We start from the raw sequence: 23,979 nt of genomic DNA on the forward strand, positions 1-23,979 counted from the left end.
GCTTTGAATGTGGGGGCATGTTGATCATTGATGAAGATTCTGACGTAGAAGAAAATGGCTTGAATTGACGTGGCTGGCCGGCTGTTGCTTGTTCTGGATCCTCTCTCCCCTTCCCAGTGTGTCGAAGGGAACCATGGATGTCTACATTCTGTAAATCTTATCTATGACTCCTAACCACAAAGTTCTGAAGGCTCTTTTGTTAGGGATTTGTCAAGCTCCCAAGGTCTCACCGGAAGCCTTTTCTTTTCTTTTCTTTTCTTTTCTTTTCTTTTCTTTTCTTCTCTTCTCTTCTCTTCTCTTCTCTTTTCTTTTCTTTTCGTTTTTAATTTTAAAGCCAATCTCCAACAGTGTGTATTTTTTTAAGTTTGCTGGCTAAATGCAAGCCCAGTATTCTCTGCTATTGCTTAGTCTCTGTCCATTTAACTCTGTGCAAGTGAAGTCATATGGATACCATGAAGGATATTTTCTCATGAGTTGAGAATCTTAGCCCTGGACCCACTACCTAGGACCTTGGTTTCTATGTCCTTGAATGAAGGATCTGTCCTTTCCCTGAAGTGCGACCCGAGGAGTCCTGCAAGGTCATACATAGGGAGTTGGGGTTTTACAATGGCGACGTTCAACAGAGAATGCAGAGCCTACGTTGCATCTCTTTGAGAACATTCTAAACCTGAGCGCACTGGGACAAAGCGCTCATCCTTGTTATTTGGAATTACTACTCATGTGTGGGGACTACAAAACTCATACTGTGACTCAGAGAGCAGAAGAAGCTGACGGCTATTGAAATCATGGACTGTGTTCAGTGTTTGCTGACTTTACTCTTTTTACGAGGGATGACAGCCAAGTCTCGGTTCTCCTCACCTCTCCTTTCACTAACGCTGCCACTGAAATTGGTCACCATGAGACACGCCATCCTTCCAATGTTCTTGCGCTGTGGTCAGCTCCTGGGAACTAGTCGGACGTCTTAGCTTTTGGAACCTTTGGATTACAGTCTTGCCTTGAAATATTTCTAATGGGCTTGGAGAAACCCACTAACTGGGAAAGATTAATTTTTAAAGCGTGGTGAGTGTATCTGTTGGCACCTGTCTGGAAAATCCTGCAGGAGGAACAAATGCTTGGAACAAATGCCCATGCTTGGGGCCAGGAGAGCCATTTTAAAAGACATCTGAGTCCTAAAGTGGTCTTTTGCCGTGAAACGTTGCAGTAAAAATGTTAAGTCTATGACCATCTGCTTATTTCGGGAACTTGAACCAGTGTTTTAAGTGTTGGTGAGCCACTTGGTTCGTAGACCTGCGTTGTGTTTTCAGAGCGCCTCAAACAGACCATTTCTAACCGTGGATAAATGCCAGCCACCTGCAGCTCCACACGACAAACCTTCCGGAAGAGAGGCATGGGATTTTCTCTGGTCGTGACATCACCTTTGGAAGTTTGCAGGCTCTCGGCGTTAATAGGACAGCACTTTTTTTCCCCTGGAGAAATTCCGTGGCTTTCTGAAGGCAACGCATGTCTCGTGAGGAGAAAGAACACCTGGCCCTAGGAAGGGGTCGTGAGGATCAGTTCCAGTCCTGTCACTTGATGGAGCCATTTATAGCAGCAGGCCCATAACTGAGGCTTGATCAACTATACTTGGCTTAGATCTTTAGTGATGGAAAGTAAATGATTTTGTGTGGTAGTGCATGTGTGTGTTTGTGTGTGTGTGTGTGTGTGTTTGTGTGTGTGTGTGTGTGTGTGTGTGTATGCACGCACACGTGCATTAAGCATTTTCTAAAGATTAGACATGTAACAGGTGGTTCCCATGTAGAAAGAAACATAGAGAGGCAAAGTATGTTATGCTGGGTGCCCTCTTAAATCACATCCTTGCTTTGCTGTGTGTTGCAAGTGTGATGCTCGCGATAGTTTCAATATCATCATCTCTTTTGGCCATCCAAACTATCCCTAAGAATTATTACCAAGAATCCAAGGGTATTGTCCCCAGTTGTTGACCAAATCAGGATTAGAAGTCTAGCCTGCTTGTTGCTGGTTCAGCCCAGCCGGGTAGCCCTGCTAATAACCAAGAGAGTGGTTACAACTCAATTGCATAGAAGAATGAGGATAGTGTCAAATAGACACGTGGCTTCATTGAGAACATTAAACATCGTTTCTCTGATTAACATGCTGTCAATCACTCTGAAAACCCCCCAGAGCTTCTAGTGAATTCATCAGGTGTGTGTGGCTCAGGTCAGGAACCTGACTGCCACCCTTAAAGGTCATGCTTTCTTAAGGTCAACATGAGCACTAGATGGTATTTCCATTTTAATACTTGAATTGCAGTAATTCAGCTGTCTAGAATGCTGGGAATGTTTTTTGAGTAAATGTGGGCAAAACAGGCAGACAATAGCTTGACTGAGTCTTACGGAGGCGTGGGGGGGAGGGGACACAGAAAGCTTGCTTGCACTGAGAAAGTTATCAAGGTAGTTTGAGATGCAAGCCACTGCCCATTTGTTACCCTCCTGCTGAGCTTCCTTCCTCCCCTAAGGGGCCCCTGGGATACAGGATGGAGTTCAGCAGGTGACAGCATGGTCTTTCTTGGAGTCTTTGTCATAAACAGAGAGGGTGAGCTACTTCAGCCGTGGCTCTTACCACATGTACTTTCCTTCCATTTCTAGTATTTCTCTTCTTACACACACAAGCAGAGGGCTTGTCTATCTATCTGCAAACCTCGAAGTCCCCTAACCGAGACGCCTCTGTCTAATAACAGTGATGCTCCGTCTGTTATCACCACAGACTTAGACCTCGGCCTGTTTCGCACACGGCTTTGTGCTCTACTTCTCTGAACATAGTTGAGGTTTGGAGGTAAGGTAGACCAGAACTCCAAACTTAGGTGTTCAGTAGCCACGGATCAAAGATCTTGAGCCTCAGTTAGCTTCAGTTTTCTCTCCTGTAAAATGGGTCTAGTCAAGTACCTTTCGCAGTGCCTGTGGCTGGCACAGCATCAATGAAGCACATAAGGTTACATCATTCATTAAAGGCACCACATGGGCCTAGGGTTCTTGCTCTTGATTGGCTGGGTGCCCAATAGAAGAAAAGAAGCCCTTACGCTTTATATACCATCTAGTTTTGATTTTTTATGTGACTTGAGGAATCATAGTTCTCAGTAGGAGATGTCATCATGTCCGGGTTACATATAAATATGCTAAATCGTATTTCTCGGCCCTAGGTGTCATGCCTGGAAATGTGATGTGCCTTTTACTTGAAAGTTTGTTTGTTTTGACCACCATTTAAGTTCATCGTACACATTTAAACCTGTTCTTCTGCCTGTGCCTCAGTTTCTAGGTTCTTATGACAATAATAACTTACTGCATGAGAGGTGTGCACATAAAGTTCAGGGGGATAGCTCAGGTGTTTAAAATGCTTGTCCTACAAGCGCGAAGACCTCAGTTCAATCTGGAGTATGCATGTTAAAAGAAAAAAGAAAGCTGGTCCGGTTCTATGTGCTTCTAACCCCAGTGCTGGGGACATGGGGAGAGACAAGCGGTTCCTTGGAGCTTGCTGGCAAGCCTGCTACTCTGCAAGGCTGGCCAGCGAGAGAATGCAGTACCTGTCGGTGGTATTACAGCAGGGCTTAGGTACTAACGTAAACCAATAAGGCAATACAGATGAACACTAGGATGCTTCACGGTGTCAGGAGCCAAAACAATTAGGACATACATCATCAACCTAAAGCTTGGCACTGAAAATTGATAATGGCGTCAAGAGTCACAGGATGTCTGCCTTCCTATGACGTCACAGAGTGCACAAGTTGGACGACATTGTCAGTAAAAATCCTATATGGGAAAACGTCTTCACCCCATTTCCACAGCCCCTTAAAAATATCAGAATTATCTCTGGTGGCCCCACTGATTTGCCCAGAAAGTGTTATTCTTGTGAGACCAGTCTGAAGAAATTAAAGCAGTGTGCGCTCTCAAGAGAGAGAACAAGCGGTAACGAAGCCCTCTCAGAGAGGATGTGCTCCCCCTCAATAAATAAACAGAAACCTTTTCATCTGCTTAGGATTGGTGGAGGCTGAAAAGTCTGAGAGAGAGAGAGAGAGAGAACAGGGTAGAATCTGTGGGACGTTTTTATTCACAACGTTCCCCGGCCCTTGCCCTCTTCCTGCCTGATGTCAGCCAGGAGACGTAAAGAACACTGGAATGTACACATTCCCCACGGGTGCATTTGAACCCGAAGTCTGACCCTTTGTACTTCCCCCTTTTACAATTAAAATAACTCAGCGACTCAGTGTTATATTTAACAGCCATCAAAGGCCGCTGTACAACATGGCCGAGAGCAGGGAACATTAGGTTAGCCAAGCTCCAGAGTCTGCCTGCGGCGCAGAAGAACCGTGGAGTATCTGCCTCTATTTATGTCTTAGTTTGAGAGGGTGGGCCATTTGTTCTACTTGGGGTTTTAGCTGCTCTCTGTTCTTTCTTTTCTGGCAAGGAGACATTTCCTATCCCATCCTAAGCTGATGGAAAAGCTATCAAGTCCTCATTAAAGAGTCTGTTTTTAGATATAATATTCATGGTCATATGAGGTCATCAACCTCAGATGACACATGGCAATGACGTTGCTGGTATATCCCAGCATGGAGAGCTCTTCCAGGTGTCTAGAAAGAGGAAGAGGATAAATCTACACAAAGAAATAAGTCTATCTAATATATTATACTATGTTATATATAGTATATATAATATATATAAAGTATCGGGCTGCTGTTATGAAAGAAAGGTTTCATCAGTGACATTAATGATGGTGCCCTTCGGGAAGATAAAAATGTGTCGAGAGGCAAAGCAGTTTTCTCACCAAACATCAACACTGTTTCTTCTGGTTTGACATGAATGTACTATGAAGAATACAAAGGGCCCTGGTACAACCTGGCCAAGTGTGGCCCTCTGGACACCTGTTTGTCAATAAAGTTTTATTGGCATTCAGAGCACACCCTTGGTAGACTCAAGTACTTGCCATCAAGTCCACAGGGCACAAAGGCCCACTGTGTGCTCCTTTATAGAGCTTTGTGCCTGTTGACTAATTGTCTAGGACCGTTCTTACCCAAGGCTGTCTTCCAAGTGTCCCTTAAATATGTCTTTGCAAGCCTTCTGAGGCCGGGCTTGATTTGTTTATACTGTGGTTCCTACTTTTTTCCAGGTGAAAGGGGAGGCCAGGTCAGCCTTGACCAAGCCGAAAAATAACCACAATAACTGTAAAAAATCCTCGAGTGAAGAAAAGCCAAAGTTGTCCATTGGCGAAGAGTGCAGGGCAGATGAACAAGCCTTCTTAGTGGCCCTGTACAAATACATGAAAGAAAGAAAAACGCCCATCGAGCGAATTCCCTACTTGGGTTTCAAACAGAGTAAGTATACTTGTTTTTGTTTCTGAAATATCAAAAGTTGCTCGGATTCTTTGAAATTGCAAGGCATCGGGCGGGGGCGGGGGGGGGAGTGGGAAAAAATGTGTTTTTGTTTTTTTTTTGTTTTTTTTTTTTCTTTCTTTTCTACTAGTGATTATGTTGAAACCCTAATCTAGGCAGGGTGTTTTCTGTTTATAGTAGATCCACAAATTGTCCAAGCCAAGAATTTTCTCCCTGCCTCTTTCCGCTGCATTGTTGCCTTCTGGGACAATTGCAGCGATATTTATAGGCAGGCGTCCGAGGACGGTGACTGGAAATAGACCGTGCTGAAAGATTCTTGTTTTCTGTTTTGTCAATCTAGAGTGTCTGCAACTCCTTTCTTATGAGATAATGACGATGATGTCGCCTTATCAGGCACAGATGTTGCCTATTCAGGGACAGCTTCTAAAAGGGAGATGTTTAGAAGTGGACCAATAAAGAGGGGGGGAAAACCTCTTTAGTCCTAAACCTGTTGGTTTTTGTTTTGTTTTTTTAAGTCTGAATTCACAGCAAATGTGGGATAAAAACCCAAAGGGAAATCCCAGTTTGGAGCAACTTTGAGCTGGATGGTGCATCTAGACGTCTTCATGCATAGACACAACTCATAGCTTGAGCAGAATTCCATTGAAAACAAAAAAGAAAAGATCTTGCCCCCAGAGTTCACAGCCAAGTGTATATTTTGCTCTTGTCTGGATTTACTGGTGCACAAAGCCATGGGACCCTCCAGCTTGAAATAGTATTTTCTCCAAATGCATCTTCCCATTAAAGCCACATGTCATTCCGATGAAGAGAGTCAAACCTGTATGTTCTACCTAACAATTTACACAGCTAATAGCAGCTGGCGCTGATTACAAGAGAGCACTCGAAGCCATTATAAACTTACATAACGGCAGATGATTACAATGTTTGCCTGAAAACTAGCTGCTTGGAATAGAAGTAAAATCAATGTTCTGTGAAGAGCTCTGTCCCGTTATCAATGTTTCTGAGCAAGGCCAAGGCTAGGCTCTTTCAGCCTTGAAACAGGACAAGGCTCGCTATGGCTTCTCGAGAATGGTGTGTCAAAGAGCCGTTTGACAGTTTAATTCCCCATTTGGTTCTTTTCCCTTACCAAGGGATTACTTGAAGTCCAGTATTCTCACATTCCAAGGTATCAAGTACAAAATGAACACCAAAAATATCTCGATACCAGTTGAGCCAAGCTCGTTTGGCAGCATAACCACGCAAACCCTAAACTCGGGATTTGTTTTTTGTTTTTTGTTGTTTTTTGTTTTTTTGTTTTTTTTTAAGTTACAGTTATTCCAAACATCACACAGCTATCTCAGGCACAGATAGGGAGCTAAGTGGGTCCATGACTCCATTTCTCTGTGAACGGCTATTTCCCCTTACTGTGTGACTCAGGCCTGGCATGTGACCTGCCTGTTTTCTACACTCACATGCCAGACACATGTTGGCAAAAATACAGCCAAATCCTTTAATACAGCTTCGTTATCAAGCAGTCTAAGAAAGTAATTGTATATTAAAGTGACTGTTTACTGATCACAGAGAAATCTTATCTGGAGGAAGCGTGGCCATCAAGGCCTTCTCTCTGAGAACTGAGCAAGACCCACACCCCTGTTCTGAATTCCCACACATTCCCCAAGGTCCTGCCAATGTCTTCTCTTCCTTTGCAGATGAAAAGACAAACAAGACGATGCTATTTGTTTTTAAAGTCCACAGGCACTGTAGTGTTGCGACCCTCTCTCAAGAAATACTTTTTAAGGGTTAAACATAGTAGATCCTATAATGTTGAACGCCCCTCGAGTGAATTATTTCCCAGAAATTTAGCTCTATGGGGTGCAGGTGATTGCGTTTTGTTGTTGTTATTGTTGTTGATAGAGGTGATTGGGTTTTTTTGTTGTTGTTACTGTTTTTTTTTTCTTCTCTTTCTCATTGAGAAACAAAACAAAATGTTTGAATTGACGTTTCTTGAAAGTGTGTTAATGCAATGCTTATCTAAATACTTATTGTCCCTCTAACAGTTAACCTTTGGACTATGTTTCAAGCTGCTCAAAAACTGGGAGGATATGAAACAGTAAGTGTTTAAGCAACTTAAATGAAATGATTTCACAATCTGACTCTCTCCCCCCGCCCCCAACCCCTCTGTCTCTGGCCAAAATGGAGGAGAACTGAAAAGCAAGCACACCATCATTGGCTGCCTTTCCCAATGGCTCTTACACTTTGGGGGGTTTATTGGGCCAGATTTGGAAATGGTCCCAATTAGTTCCAGGTTTGGCAAAACTGTAAACTTGTCGTAAAACACTACAAGTGGAAAACATATGTAACTCTCCCCTGTCAGGGAAATTAGTTGGGTCTGTAATTTTTTCCCATGTTGAGAAAGGTCTATGATTGTCCGACAAGCCAAGATTGCATAAAAGAAATCTCCCTTGGCAACCTACCTGACATCTGTTCATGTCTAATATGGGAAATGTATTAAAGGCTTTCAGAAGTCATCAGGATTGGCCATTAAGGAATAGAATAGAGGACAGCCTCCTCTCATTCTAGGGCAAAAGAAGCTTTATTAGACAAGGGTCACTGCTACATAAACAGGAAGTTATCAAATTTATTCAGAACAGGCTCTGACATTCTTTATCAGCTAATTCTAACTGACAGGAGTGAGTTATTTTTAGCCCACGGGAAAATTTGATGGCCATGGATTTTTACAGCGTGTATTTCTGAGCCAATAAAATATCAGAGGGACAAACGGAGATTAAGATCTTGAAATACGGAGGGGGGGAGAAAGATCTGCATTAACGTAGCTCAGAGAGACGACATCTGTAATAAAATTAATTGACATAGGAAGATGGCGTCATTGGGAATGTTTTTCTCTCCCACACGATAATCAGATTAAGTTGTATAGTTCCTCTGGCAATTGAGTGGAAAATTATTTCTTTTCTTCCTTTAAGAAGTAATCTGAGAGACCTCTGTACTGTAGTAAAATGAAAGCAACAGACACAAAGTCAAGAAAATTATATTTATTTTACCCCAACCCCGCAATCCAGTGATCCTTGCCATATAACGTATATTGTTCCAGAAACTAATAGAATGTTTTGATGTAGGAGTCTGGGCACAGGAAATTGTAGAAAGTGCTATTTGAGTCAGATAATCTGATATTTACCATTGAGATATCTGCTAGGAATTCTGGCTAAAAAAGGGTTTGACGTGCATATGTGAACTGGTTGCTATATGGGGGCAAATGTGTTTATAAAGAAACCCAGCCCATGAACACATGTAAAATGTTCATTTCATAGATGCAAGTTCATTTGCAAGATTTGTTTTATAAAAGTACCCTGTGCAAAAATAAATAGCTTTTTTTTTTAACTTGGCGAAATCTGTTGATGGATTAAGATATGGACTCCCTGCCACAGTTATAGCTCATGGTTCTGCAAAATCTTGAGCTAATTATAGGTCTCCTCTGTGTGAAAGGATGGAAACTTAGTCTCCTGAGCTCACCAGTCAGCCTCTCAGCCTCTACTTGTAAGCTGATCTTACAACGTGAAGAATATGGGGCTGCACTCTGGTGAACTGTGACCGAGGTTGGTTACATGATATTTGCACAGCGTTGTGAAATATGGTTTTCAAACTCCAGAGCTTCATGCCGTGAACTGATAGGAAGAGTCCAGCAGATTTCACAGAATTCAGTGTTTCCTGTCTTCATATCTCTTGTATCTTTACAAGACTCCCAAGTTGGTGTGGAACAAATAGAAGAAACTTCTGATAAATTTGGGGGCGCATTTGCAGTACTTTTGGACTCATAGAATTGATTCTTTTGTTGAATGAATAAATGAACATAAATCAGCAGATTACCTGACCATGTTTACTGGCCATCATATGCATGTGAGACATAGGTTAGACACCACGGGAGAAAGGAAAGATCTAGGTTCGCCATCCTGATCCTTAAGGCACTTACTTTAAAGAGAATCAGTCATTAAATTATGGGTGGAAAAAAATTGAAAAGACCATCACCCTGTAGAAACAAAGTGATCTCCCTGATAGAAATGAGGGAAGGGGGGTTGGGGATTTAGCTCAGTGGTAGAGCGCTTGCCTAGGAAGCACAAGGCCCTGGGTTCAGTCCCCAGCTCCGAAAAAAAGAAAAAGAAAAAAAAAAAAAAAAAAAGAAATGAGGGAAGGAGCCTTCAAGGCTCAGATGTGCTGACGAGACCTGCAGGATAAGTGTGTTGGACGAAAGCGGCTCTGAGGTGACCTTCAGAAGCAGGTGAGGGGTTGGATCCACCTTGCCATGGCTTTCTTAGGGAGAGCATTCCAACATAGAGATAGGATAAACTTGGTCACAGCAAGGTCGGGCAACTAGAGTGGCCAGTGCCTGGGACAAGAGACTGAGTAGAGAGTTCTTGATAGATGAAGACAAGAAAACGAGCCCAGGAGAGAACAGGAGTTGGATGCAGGGGTTGGGGACTGTTTAGTAGGCTGGGGAAGGGAGCAAGGGTAAAGGATGTCACCCCATTTAAGAATGAGTTTCTCTTCTCTCTCTTACTGTGGAAGATACCTTTTCCATAGGCAATCTGTACCAATGACAGATGGACAAGGAAGAGTGGGGACTCTCTTTGTGTGTGTTCTCAACTGCCTTCAGCTTAAATCCTTATGTCCAAGTAGCATGGGTGGGAGATGCATAATCTGGAGGATACACGAAGGACCCAATGGGAGTCCTCCCTCCGTCTACTTAGGAATGGAATTTTTAAATCCCCCTCCCTCCCTCTCTCCCTAACTTCCGGCTTTCTGTTGGCACCTAACTATGTTTCTACTATCTACATCTAAACTTTTGGCCCTGCTAGGTAGGTACACAATACATTTTTTTTTCTTGGAGTATTTTGACTTCGAATCTTAGATTTTTTTTCAGTGAGGTTTTAGTTTGGCAGCCTAGAACATCTTCGAATGTCAGTCTTCCCTTGGCTCAAGAACAGGCACCATGTTTCTGTTATTTTCTTTTCATGCTGGGAAAAGTTCCTGGTAAATCTGGATGCAGCTTTCCATTTTGAGTAAAAGGAATTATAGCACCTTGACAAAACGTTTTTGTCATGACTTGACCTCTTCATGGAAAAGAATCCTTGTTCTGTTTATGTCCTTTGTCATACAAAGAAGGAAACTAAGGCATAGTTTCTAAGACCATTGTGGTGGTGGTCTTCCGGTTCTAGCTTGCTGGTAATTGCCACTGTATTTTTCAGATTTTAACTTAGTGGCATTCCCCATCGTGGTATTTTCTTCATATTCTTGCCTGCAGGATGTCCCCAAGATACAGTGTCTGTAGTAGTATAGGTGAGAGGAGACACTTATAAATTACTGTCTCTTGTGCCTTCCATTCCTGGCAGTTTCTCATATATCTAGGATATTTTCTTCATATTTAGGAGTGATGTTGATATCATCTTTCAGCCCATGAATACCAGCTGTAGTATAGTCCCAAATGGAACCTGTCTTCAATTACGTCCTCTATCAAAATCACATATCAAAGACTGGAAATTTGTCCTTAAAGTTTTTTGTTGTTTGCTTATTTGTTTGTTCTCACCATGGCTAATGAATTCATAGTACTGTAGTACTGAGATACGTCCCCAGCCCTTTCAAGTTACCACCCCATATACATGTCAGAATGCTAACCTTTCCTAGTAACCAACCAGTTACAACCTGAGATAACATCTCATTCTTAAGGGGGAAAAATGTAAGAATTTAGGAGAAAGGTTTAAATGGATAGATAATGCAGATACTTGATATGTAGATATTTGATAATATAAATACTCAGGACCAGTCCAAAATTCAAGCATCAAGCTTGCAGACGTGTTACTGTATGACTGTCCAAAACCAGGTCTCTGGAGTTCCCTCTGGTTATGAACAAGAACATCTTAATTGGCTTGTTTTTGTTTGTGGTTATGAACTATTCCAAACCTTCTGGTTTGAATTGTGGATTATGGATTGTTTCATTTTTGTTCTTCACAATCCTCCAATTTCAATTTGAGAGAGAGAGAGAGAGAGAGAGAGAGAGAGAGAGAGAGAGAGAGAGAGAGAGAGAGGCAGAAGTTTCATTTTAAGTCTGTAATGTTGGCTGGCGATGTACCATTCTCTCAGTCTCTTCTGCCTTTACTGGAAATACAGCAAGTTTCTCTCTGCTTTGAGGTTTGGGGATCATAAATGTATCTAACAGATTTGATTCCCTAAAACACTGCATCTTGAGGGTTTTTGATTGGCTGCTGGCAACGGCTTGCTCTTTGCAGACTTCCAGCTAGACACTCCTCTACCCAGTCTTTTCTTTCTAATCCAGAAAGGGATATCGCTTTGCCCCTGAGCTAGGGTCCTTCCTGTGCATCTGGGGAAGCAGTAACTACCAGGGGAGTCTCTGAAGCGTGAGGGAGCACATCAGCTGTAGTTTTTTAAGGTAACTTCACTGACCACCTGGTGGAAAGCCCCGTGCAGTATTCTGAGAGAAAGTGGTATTAGCACAACGGGTGCCGAGAGAAATTTATCAGAGCACAGAAGGAGGCACCGACAGCATTGTGCTCCCAGACCCCTCTAGCCCCACCAATGAGGCAGCGCCATGATGTGTTCATCTGGGACAAGGCACTTGGCTGCCTGCCGGATTATGCTCTGACGTCAGACTCTGGCTCTGACATCAATTTGAAGACATCCTCCGGCTCTGTCCCTAGCATTCTTGAACATACCAAGCGTTTGGCTTATTTCAGAATGGTCCAGGCCAAAGATGATGTCATGTAGTCTTGAACGGCTTCAGTTCCTGGAGTACTACCAGGAATAAAAAAGTCATCTTCCTTGAATTCAGCCCCACCTCAAGGTGCCCAGACAAAGCTCTGTTTCCCAGGCAGCCTGAGCTACGTTAGGAGCTCGCCCGCGCATGCGCATCCCTTGACTTTGTGTTGACTTCCCATTCTTAAGCCACCGGGAAAAACTCAAGTCCACAAAAGCTCCTAGTTCCGTCTGTTTCACTAGACCCCCCAGACCCCAGTATGATTTTATCCTCGTAATCTAAAAAGTAGATAAATTAAAGTCTCCAAGGCTTTCAAGTGGCCGTCCTGCAGTCGCGTGCGTGTGCGCGTGTGTCCTTAGTTGCCCTGCGCCTTTTTTCAAAGAGAACATAATATATTTACTCGCTCACAGACCCATACATGTAAATGATGGGTCACGATGTTTCCACCCCCTAACTTCAACTTCAACTTCCACTTCCCGCAGGCCCCCCAACCCCCCTCCTTTCCACAGGTGTCCCCAACATTCCTCTCTCTCCCTCCCTACTTCACGCCTTCTGTTTTGTGTTTTATTTTGGTTTAGCTTGCTCTGTTTTGCTGGTGGTGGGTTTTTGTCTTATAACTCTCGCTGAGTGCAGTGACCTGTCTGAGAACACTGCCGATCTTGCCGGCTTGGCTTCATCCTGGACTGGTCTTGTGCTGGGACCAGAGCTGCTGTGAGCCCCTGAGTGAGTGCCATGGTCACATTTATGACCAGATGACTGGCTCTTTGTCCTTGGGTGTTCTGAGGGATCTCATTGTTGTTTCGGAGACATGGCCTCTCATTGGCCTATACATCACCAAGTAGGCTAGACTGTCTGGCCACTGAGCCCCACAGCGCCACCCATCTCTAAGTCCCCAGTGTTAGAGTTCCAAGCATAAACCACCACCTGTGGTGGCTTTTCCGTGAAAGTTCTGGAGATGAAACCTGGGTTCTCATGTTTATACTCAAGGGTCCTACTGACTGTGCTATATCTCTGTATACCACCACCTCCCCAAAATACTCTTGAAGCAATAGTTTCATCAGTGAAACTACGGAGGGACTTGGGTTTATTTCTGCTCATTACTGCCGTTTTCTCATACAAACAGCGGTATAGACAACTTGTTTGGTGCCCCTCTGAAATGTCATCTGGATTCTAAAGGTCACTTGGAAAACATGAGCATGTGTGCTGGACCTAAGGGGCATGCTGTGATTTTTGGAGACCCTTTAATTTTACCTATGCTAGGAAAAAAGTGATTCTCAGTGGTCTTCAGAGTGAGCTTGTCACGTGTATCCTGATTGGTTCTCGCACCTGAGTGCAGTCTGCTCAGTCTTTGCGGTTGTCTGGAGTTGTGATGTCCATTAAGCTAGGAGCCTTGAAAGCCTTATCTGTTTCTTTCTCACCTGACCTCTGACCTCTGTCCTCTGACCTCTGACCTCTGTCCTCTGACCTCTGACCTCTGACCTCTGACCTCTGCCCACCTCCTTCCCACCTCCATCACTCTCTGTACCCAACTCTGTCCTAAAATGAGATGAAGTATAGGTAGATGGCCATGTCCCAAATCTCTAGCATCTGATGTGACTTCCTAGAAGGGATGGCAGGGAAATACAGCTCAAGAAAAAGGACTCTGTAGTGAACAGCATAGCAGAGCCCCTGTGTTCTACCTAGAGACAAAGGGTCAGCACAGAGGAACCCTTTAGCTTCAGAATGTGAGAGACTGACAAATCAGAAAGCACTTTTTCAGTTTACTCTCCGAGTCTTGCTGACCCAAACCCAAAAGGCTGAGAACTCAGGGGAAAAAGCCTTCATGCCTGGTGTGGCCTGTATTTTCAGATCAATCTGATGGGAGGTAGCTTTGATAACAGCACAGAGACATCAGCTCTGGGTACTGGAAGGCAACTGGGTAGATGAGGGTTTGCTCCTACTGTACTGTGTATCCTTAGACAAGTGATGGGTCCTTCCTGAGTCTCGGTCTCTTCATGTCCCAACCGTGTCTGTCCCCTGAGAGATGGCAAGAGTCAACAGAAATGCAAGCTGTGTAGTGTAAAATAGAATGTGCTGTTTGCACAGATGACCAGAGTGGGAACTGCTTCTGCAGTGGTTACAGGGATGTGCTTAGCTGTTCCTGCAGTCCTACTGTGCACCTTGTGACCTCCCCTTATCTAAATGAAGACCTTGCTGGGCGATGTCTAAATAAAGGGGCCTTGGTATCAGGCATGAGGAGTTTTTGAGGAAAGAAATTGTGCCTCTTTATTTTTGGTTTATGGCCGTAAACTGTTTAGAAATGTGCACATGGTTGTCAGAACCTGTCCTAGCCTCAGACATGCTCAGGTTCGGTAGGCGAGCCATGTGATTCCCCACCCCCCCACACCCCAAATAATCAATGTCCAGATCTTAGCATCTGTCATTTTGCAAAATCCCAATCTATGCACAACAGTAAAACTTATGGGCAAAAATAAAAAGAGACCACGTCGTACAGGGCAGGGTATTGTTTATTGTTTTGATATTATACACCCAACTCGATAAGGTACACGGTGAGCATTTCACCTTGGGAATATGTGTGTTTTCATGAGATCTGATTAATATCCCATTTCCCTGCTCTGTGTGAATAGAGACAAACAGATTGGATAGGCACACCTCGAACTCAGGCTTCCTTTTAGTGATGATAGACTGTCCGGACGGCTGTGAATTCTTCCACTGCTTATCACTTTCATTAATCTATATGATCGCTTTATTAGTGCCCTGTTTTGTTATAAAGCAGGAAACACGTTGTATGGCCCAAAGGGTCAGAAGATGCATAAACAAACGTGTTTGAGGGAAACATTTTCTTTAAGTAGTGTGGCTGGCCATCCACCTCCTCCCGCTTCCGGCAGCCAGTGTCAACTGTGATCCATTTAAGTTGGGGAACTAGCATACAGTTCAGTGGAAATGTAACTTTATTTTGTACTGTGTCACATAACATAGAAGGAGCAGGGTGTGTGTGTTTGGGACCTTGGGGGCCAACCGCTGTTTGAATAACTAGGGAGACGGTGCCTTAGATAAAGTTAGCCAAGGCTGGCACGCAGTATCAGAAGTCGGAAGCCATGTTTTATTGTGAAGCGAGAGATCTTCTGTTAAAGCCATTGCCTCTCCCCCCTTAAACTCACCAGCTCTGTTTCCGGGTGTCCAGGGCTGTCTGTTCTCTTCTGAATGTTGTGTATAATGAATGACCCTGGCGCTACAGCTCACTCTCGATGCTAGATTGAATCTCTCGTTGCCGTCTTTTCAGATAACAGCCCGCCGTCAGTGGAAACACATTTACGACGAGTTAGGCGGTAATCCTGGGAGCACCAGTGCGGCCACTTGTACCCGCAGACACTACGAAAGGTAAGGAGCCATTGCCTGCAAAAGCCTGGCCTAACTAAAACTGCGTCGTTGGAAGACGGTTCGGGATAAAGACAAGATGGGGGAAATCTAAAGGACCATTAGGAAGACAAAATACCCTCACCCACTCCCCCACTCCCTCACCTCCCCCCACTCCCTCACCTCCCCCCCACTCATGCCCATCCCCCAACTTCCTCTCTCCTCACACACCCGGTATTCTCCTCTACATAGCATGCTCTCTGGTCACCCAGACTAAAATTAGGTGTGCCTTTACTTAGGTTTTTGTCTTGTGGCCACCTGTCTGGCAATGCCCCTGCCTCTGCAAGTGTGTCTTGCTAGGGATGTTCTCAGGAGGCCCATTTATCAGGAACCATTTGGGCTTCTGGAAATCAAAGATGGGGAATGTTGCCATGAGGTTCCCGTGTGCCTGAGCCCTGGAAACCAGGCATTCCTTAACCCAGCAGCACTGCCTGGGGTTATGTCTACGTGGTCTGCTTTTCCATACCTTGTGAGGATTTCTTCACTGATAGATCCGCTTTCTTTCCATCAAGGAAATCTCGGGCCAAATTCTGCATGGCTTGGTTTTCTAATAAGGCCCACCTGTGTCAGGAAAGCGCTGATGATACAACCAAGAAAGAATACATCAGGGCCTCTGGGGAAGGCTCTGTGGGCTGGAGTCATGTCCCGTCCCATCTGCCCGCTTCCCGTGCACCTCCTCCATCCCCCAAGTTGTGTTAAGGACCATGTGCCTACACTGACTGTGTGCCTACACTGACTGACTGTGTGCCTACACTGACTGACTGTGTGCCTGCACTGACTGACTGTGTGCCTACACTGACTGTGTGCCTGCACTGACTGACTGTGTGCTTACACTGACTGACTGTGTGCCTGCACTGACTGACTGTGTGCTTACACTGACTGTGTGCCTACACTGACCTGACTGTGTGCCTACACTGACTGACTGTGTGCCTGCACTGACTGACTGTGTGCCTACACTGACTGTGTGCCTGCACTGACTGACTGTGTGCCTGCTCTGACTGATTGTGTGCTGCACTGACTGATTGTGTGCCTACACTGACTGACTGTGTGCCTGCACTGACTGACTGTGTGCCTACACTGACTGACTGTGTGCTTACACTGACTGTGTGCCTGCACTGACTGTGTGCCTGCACTGACTGTGTGCCTGCACTGACTGACTGTGTGCTTACACTGACTGACTGTGTGCCTGCACTGACTGACTGTGTGCTTACACTGACTGTGTGCCTACACTGACTGACTGTGTGCCTACACTGACTGACTGTGTGCCTACACTGTGTGCCTGCACTGACTGACTGTGTGCCTGCTCTGACTGACTGTGTGCCTGCTCTGACTGACTGTGTGCCTACACTGACTGACTGTGTGCCTGCACTGACTGACTGTGTGTTTACACTGACTGTGTGCCTGCACTGACTGACTGTGTGCCTGCACTGACTGACTGTGTGGCTGCACTGATTGACTGTGTGCCTGCACTGACTGACTGTGTGCCTGCGCTGACTGTGTGCCTGCTCTGACTGACTGTGTGCCTACACTGACTGACTGTGTGCTGCACTGACTGATTGTGTGCCTACACTGACTGATTGTGTGCCTACACTGACTGACTGTGTGCCTGCACTGACTGACTGTGTGCCTGCACTGACTGACTGTGTGCTTATACTGACTGTGTGCCTGGCACTGACTGTGAAGCTGAGGAGTGGCAGCAAATTCCTGAGTGGGGCGTGCTTTGCGTGACGAGTCCATACATAATGTTTATTTAGGTTCTACCAGCTTCCTTACAGCCAGCACTGCCCTATGGTAGTGGAGAGGGGGTTAGTAATGGTGTGTGTACATGCCTGTGGGTGTCAAGAATACATGTGCACACATGTATGTCCTTGGTGTTGGAGGCCAGTTCAGAATTCATCCTCTACTGCACTTAATTACGGATCTCGTTGTTGTAATAAAGTATCCTTACTAAAGAACATAAGTGAGAAAAGGTGTATCTGACTCATGAAGGATGGTGGGTTCAAATCCAGGGCTGGAGAGTTCAAACAGAAAGGAGGGAGGGAGAGGGAAAAGGAGAGGAAGAGAGAGACTGTGTGGTTGTGTGCTGTGCATACATGTGTGTGCCTTCATAGTGTTCGTGCATACACTGAAAGCAAGATACACCTGGCTAGTGGAACAGAGCATGCTGGTAAAATAGTTAAAATGATAATACTCAAGTTGCTGATTATTTTTCTCATGGTCCATTGATAATCCGACTTTGACCTACGTTCATGACACCCACTGTGGGTCATATACAGCATCCTTCATAACTCTTCTTGACACGGTATGTGTTCGTTATGTCCCCTTGACGTCTAAGGGCGTCTAGCAGTTCCTCATTTTTAACTAAGCAGCCAGTTAACAAAAGTGAGAATGTTTGTTTTAGAACAATTGAAGTAAATCCAGTTGGGTTTAGTACTTCATGAAAATTTCCCATGGAGTATTCCCAAGAGATTGCCCTGGCCCTATTGTAATCTGGAAAGATTCTAAACGTCAGTAAGAGATGTTCAAATTACCGCTGTTGGCAGCACTGTTTTTCACATATATAAATGTGACTGTGATTTCTCTCAGTACTTAGCATCAAAGCTCACGCATTCTTGTTACCTACTGTATTGGACAGCTGATCCCCAGTACAATATCTCACCAGTCAGGGCTCTGCCCACGGTGCTGGAGGCTACCATAACCTACTTATATCTTTGGCTTAGGAGCCTCTAATCAAATCATGGCATGAAAGGCATAAAAACATACTCTCTCCTCTTCAAAAGTTCCCAGCACTCGGAACCATTCATCTTAAGGGGACCCAGTGACAAACAAAACTGGCGAAAGGAGTCACAAGGCTGCAGCCTGCTCACTGCTTTGGCAAATGGGCACAGTCATTAAGTAGATTTTACAGAGCCTCACACGATCAAGAGCAGGAAAGAACGGGGTTAGAGAGAAGGATTGAGTATAGTGTGTGTGTGTGTGTGTGTGTGTGTGTGTGTCTGTGTGTCTGTGTGTGTGTGTGTGTGTGTGTGTGTGTGTGTGTGTGTGTGTGTTTCATTTTTCTTTAATGAGGTACATGGGTATTTTGCCTCTGGTGTGTGTGTAGGATCCTACAGAGGCCAGAAGACAGAGTTGGGTCCCCTGGAACAGCAGTTATGGATAGTTAAATGTTATCATGTGAGTGCTGGCATCTGAACAACTTCTGGAAGAACAGCTGGTGTTGTTAAATGCTGAGTGTGTCTCCAGCCCCTGGGTGTGTTTTCCTTAAGAGGTTTTGTCAGTGCCACAGTCTTGACCGGAATGCCCAGATACTTTTAATGTACTTCACTGAATGATTTTCCTGTTCTAAAGAAAAGTAGATTCCCAAACGATGTAAAACTGTCAATTTTGGAAGCCCTAGCAACGACAACCCATTATTAAAAGGTTTTACATTTTTCTTTTCATTTTCTGAATTTGTAGGAGAAGACTAGACATTCTGTAACTTTTTGGTCTCCCATTGGATTATAGTTTTCAAGAGGTATAATATAATCTTCCAGTTCTGGGATTTCTTGGTCAGCATTTGAGTTAGGGGATGGCAAGTAGTAGACTGGAAGCCATGTTAAATTGTCAACTGTAGGACATGTCTTGAGAAGAAGGGGGTGGCTTCAGTAGTTAGGGGATGGCTTAAAGTGTTAGTATGAGGCACTGAGGGACACTGAAGTGCTCACAGGCTTCTGGGACAGCTGAAAGCTTAGAACCCGTGGCTCTGCTGTTGTCGGGTGACACTGTTGTCTGGACACACCGTCAGGAGTGCGCAGAGCTTAAAGACTGGGGTAATTCTGCACTGATAACAAGCCCTTGACCTTTCTTCAGTAGCCAAGTTTTGCTCTCTAGACTGCTTCAGCCTTCTGGTCAGAATGCTACAAACAATTAGTAATTAATAACCATTAGCTACCAATACTTAAAGATCGTGGTTTTATTGTTTTTAATATAGACTGTGCAGAACATTTTTAATGTAGACTATGCATGCATTCAGACCACTCTTTTAAACCAATCATGATTGTACTGGTTGATTTTTGGCAACTTGACACAGATTAGGTATCTGGGGAAATAGGGACCTCTTTTCAAGAATTGCCCTCAGTAGATTGTCCGTGGGCAAATCTGCAGGGAGTTTTCTTTATTAATGACTCATGAGGAGGACTCAGGCCACAGAGGCTGCCCACTCCTGAGGAGTGCTCGCTTTGGCTTTCCTGGCTGATAGACTGTGATCGAAATGTGCAAGACAAATAGACTCTTTTCTCCCCAGGTTGCTTTTTTATGAGTACACTGTCACTCTCTTCAGACACACCAGAAGAGGGCCTCGGGTCCCATTGCAGATGGTTGTGAGCTACCATGCAGTTGCTGGGATTTGAACTCAGGACCTCTGGAAAAACAGTCAGTGTTCTTAACCCCTGAACCATCTCTCCAGCCCTCCCCCGCCCCACCCCAGGTGACTTCTAATTAGGACTTTTTATCACAACAATAAAAAAGAAACCATGAAAAGTTCCTTCAGGGAATCACCAATAATCCCAAGGACCATAGAGTGGAAATAAGGCTGGGCCATAGTTCTACAAATGTCTGCTCTTTCACTGGTTCTCCCAGAGGATAGTACTCCAGAGGGAGTACTCTGATCAGATCAGGGACTTTAAGCAAAGAAGAGGCTGGCCTGTTGCTAAAGCCATACATACTATCAGATCCATTCATCCTTATCAGTAACAAGTTGCGTGGCCACACAGAAAATGGCTGGCCGCTTTGGTGCACAGCCACCATTTTCAAGAAGCTGGGGCAGTCGAGAGAGCTCTGAACTTTGTGGTGACTTTTCTGAAGCCTTCCAGAAAGCCTCTCGTTTCTTATCTGAGTGTGTGTGTGTGTGGGTGTGTGTGTGTGTGTCTGTCTGTCTGTCTGTCTGTGTTTGTGTGTTACATGCACATGTATACATGTCTGCATGCATGCATGCACTCGTTCCTGTTCAAGTACAACAAGTGTGTGTGAAGGTCAGAGGACAGTTTTGGGGATCAAACTCAGGTCCTCAGGGTTGATAGTGAGTGGTGGCCTTACCATCCCATTGGTCCCTACATTATTCTTTGAGACAGGGTCTTGTCATCCATCAGGCTCGGCTGGCTGGCCAGCCAACCCCAAGGATCTGTCTCTGACCCACAGTGCCGAGGTCCTTAGTACACTGCTACTACCAGGTTTTACATGGTTGCTGGGTTTCGAGCTCAGGACCTGATATTTGCTGAGCCATCTCCCCAGCTGCTTCCCTGGGCAAGAATTATATTCTTTCCATTCTGATATAGGGAGTACCATGCTCCCACTTCCTCCCTCCTGCTCTGCTTCCCTGGACAATGATAAGGGAGCGAGGGCTCCACATCACATTATCTACTGCTGATGTATTTCTTATGCAGTGCGGCTCACGATTCCAGTAAATGTTTTTGTTTTACTACAAGAAAGGGGGGGGGGACCCCAAACCCCGGTTCCTCATTAAACGTTACTTGTATATTATTAGCTGGGCACTTTGGGTTTATTAATGAGTGCAATAATAAAAGTAGGGGCCGTGGAAATGAATCAGTGGGTGTTTTTATTTAAGGCAGAGCAGAGGCCGTACAGTGGCCGTGAATGCCTCCCTGTCACTAGGGCCCTGCTCGTCCAAACCTGTCTCTGATTGGTTTAAAATAAAATAGGTCCAAGCACTTCATAAAAATGTCTTTGTCAGCCTGGTTTTGCTTCTAAACCTATTCATCTCTGTCAGTGTTTAATATTAGTGCCAGGCTCCTGGCCATAGTCCATTAGTACTGTATTTAATTGTTCATGTTACAGATGATTACCAATGTAAAAAGGCTTCGTGTTTTCCCAGCGCGAAGCTGTTGCTATGTAGCTGTCGCAAACTCAGCAAAGCTTATGAAATAAGGCTGCTCTCGACATTTCTTGCTGGGATTTATAGATTAAGTTACTGTTGATGAGGACGCCAGGAAATGTCTGTGTTCTCCTGGGCAAAGGGCTCTTCTGAGGACCATGTTTTTCTTTCTTGTCCAACCCTAAAGATGCCTTAAATCGCTTTCCTCTTTTAAATCGGGTAAGAAACAAAAACAAAATGGCTGCTTCTGTGGGCTTTTTTTTCATAGCATGATTTTTTTTTTCCTGGAATAGTAATTCATTTTAAAGGCTGTTTTCATATGCAAATTTTCTTGGTTTTTTTATAATGTTTTTTTGAAGCACAAGAAAGGGGGATCTTTATACAAAATACTAGATTACTGGTTTTAATTTTCTTGAATAAATTACATGCTCTGTTTGTGTGGAACACATGAAGTCGTTATTAGGGATTTTAAAAAGGAGCATCAAGGCTAAAGTACTTCGTGGTGTGCTTTTCCGAGTATTTGGAAAATCAAAATCCGAAGCAAATGTATTTGTCTGTGAGGGAAATGAACGTTTACACTTCATCCGTCTTGCATGCATAATGTCCAATTTCAAATTCTAACCTTCTGCTTCCTCCCCCCCCCCCCCAAGAGTTCCTTGGTCAAGACTCAGTTACTCCAAGCAGCTCAAAATGCTTACTGTAGAGTGACTTAGGGTGAGCCACACCCAACCCAGAGGTCAGGGGCAGAAAATGAATGGCAGCCTACGGGGTCTGCCGTGCTGTTCTGAAGGTGTGGTGGACAAGGTGGGGGGAAGCTTTGTGCTCTGAGTAAGATAAGTAAGCACTGTGCTCAAAATCAGACCCCTAGATCTTTCAGGTTCTAAAATACCTCAGCTAATCATAACTGGGCAAGAAGCCAAGGGAAAGGAAGTCAAGGCGAGTTCCCATTCCATTCATGCCTGAGACATGGGTCTGTGTATCCTTGACACCCTTCAGGCCAAGAAACACACAGTTGAGAAAGTCACAGACGGGACCCTAGAACTTTGTATATGTATATGTAGTGTATGTATATGTGGTGTACATATATGTAGTATATGTATATGTGGTTCCTAAGCTGCTTTAGTGTGTGACATTTAGTCTGTGAACTATTTGTTACCAGCCCACGAGAAAGCTTAGTGAACCAGGCCAGCTGCAGGTAAGCTCTGTGAACTCACTTTGGCTCGGAGCAGAGTAATTTTATTTTCACTGAATATGCTAAAAAAGGAAAAAGAAAGAAAGAAGAAGAAAAGTGAGGGCTTGCATTGCATGTGTCTTTTGAACTTTTATTTTCCGTAATAACTCATTTTTAGTATATTTTCCCAAAGCAGCATCAAGGCACAGGTTGGGCAATTGGAAGAGTAGCCCTGTCCTCTGGTCACTGGATATGTGCTGGTTCCCACCATGGTCACAGACTCGGGTGGCTTTGATACAGTGTCTCATTGGCAGCAGAGATTGCTAAGGAAGCACGGGTTTCCTGAAACGCAGGCATAGCTTCTGATCTCCCACTGGACAGCAGCCTCCAGTAACCACTAAAAAGCTTCAGAAACTCCCGGTTTGTCTAAAGTATCAAGAGGTCTGACTCATGGGCCAGGGGAGACACTTAGATAGTTAAGACGTTAGAAATCAGATGTGTTATAGAAAGGCAAAGAGGCAGCAGAGAGGGGAGAGGTTTCCACCCACAGCAAGATGTCTTCTTGTGGGACCTAGGATTTGAGCTGGACCTTAGAGAGGTAGAGTTAGGACTTGAGTCCATCATCAAACTAAACTGTTTTCTGGGCAAGGACCGTGGGACATCACCTCCCTCGAAATTTCCCGTAACTCCCAATTCTGCACCATGGGCATGATGATAAAATGAATTTAAACTTTATAGAGGCGGTCCCTTTTAGAACACACCTAAGGAGTAGAGAGTGAGGTTGTGATTTCTAAGGCCTGTGACTCAGTGTCATATAATGATCCTTTGTCCTCGAGCCCCTCAGAGATTTGATTCAACAGGTAGATTGCCCCATTCCTCACCCAGAGTGGAGCTGCCATTCCGAGGACCTGCATTTGCCTCCTGGCCACCATCTTGTTCACGGGAATCCCTTGTAGGCAGACGCTTTCTTTTCCTCTCTCTGCAAAACTGCCACCAAGCAAGCTTTCCTTGTCCCCTCAATACTAGAGGTCCAGCTGGTCCTTACTGACACAGTAGCCCAAAGAGCCAAACTCAACTTGTTTCTGTGTTAGCATAGCTGCTCTTGGCCTGCCTGTGTCCCCTAGGCTTGCTCCCTGGACAGACCAGAATGTGGTGAGTGTCCACCTCCCTCACTGGAGTAACCTTTTATCATCCGTAAAGAATTTCTCCACACAGGCCATTCAGGTCATTTCCTCCCAAGAGCCTCACTCTTTAGATTTCAAAGCAAGCCTAAAATGTCCTGGTAACTTCCCAATGCCTGGAAACTAAAACAGATCCCATAGTTTAAAAAAAAAATTTTTTTTTTTGGTAAGCATAAGCAACAGCATCTGAAAAGTGTCTGT

General features: G+C 44.6%; 1 protein-coding gene across 7 annotated transcripts in view; it reads left to right on the plus strand.

The window, feature by feature from the left end:
- Arid5b (AT-rich interaction domain 5B) overlaps positions 1–23,979 on the plus strand; it is a 183,997-nt gene that overhangs the window by 141,107 nt on the left and 18,911 nt on the right. For 4 of the 7 annotated variants that reach the window (NM_001107624.1, XM_039098745.2, XM_039098747.2 and 1 more), the window contains 3 exon segments: positions 5,158–5,362; positions 7,417–7,469; positions 15,424–15,521. In NM_001107624.1, coding sequence (NP_001101094.1) covers positions 5,158–5,362; positions 7,417–7,469; positions 15,424–15,521 — 356 coding nt within the window. 7 annotated transcript variants of the gene reach the window in all.

This window comes from Rattus norvegicus, chromosome 20 (assembly GCF_036323735.1).
Source record: "Rattus norvegicus strain BN/NHsdMcwi chromosome 20, GRCr8, whole genome shotgun sequence".
Classification (NCBI taxonomy): Eukaryota; Metazoa; Chordata; class Mammalia; order Rodentia; family Muridae; genus Rattus; species Rattus norvegicus.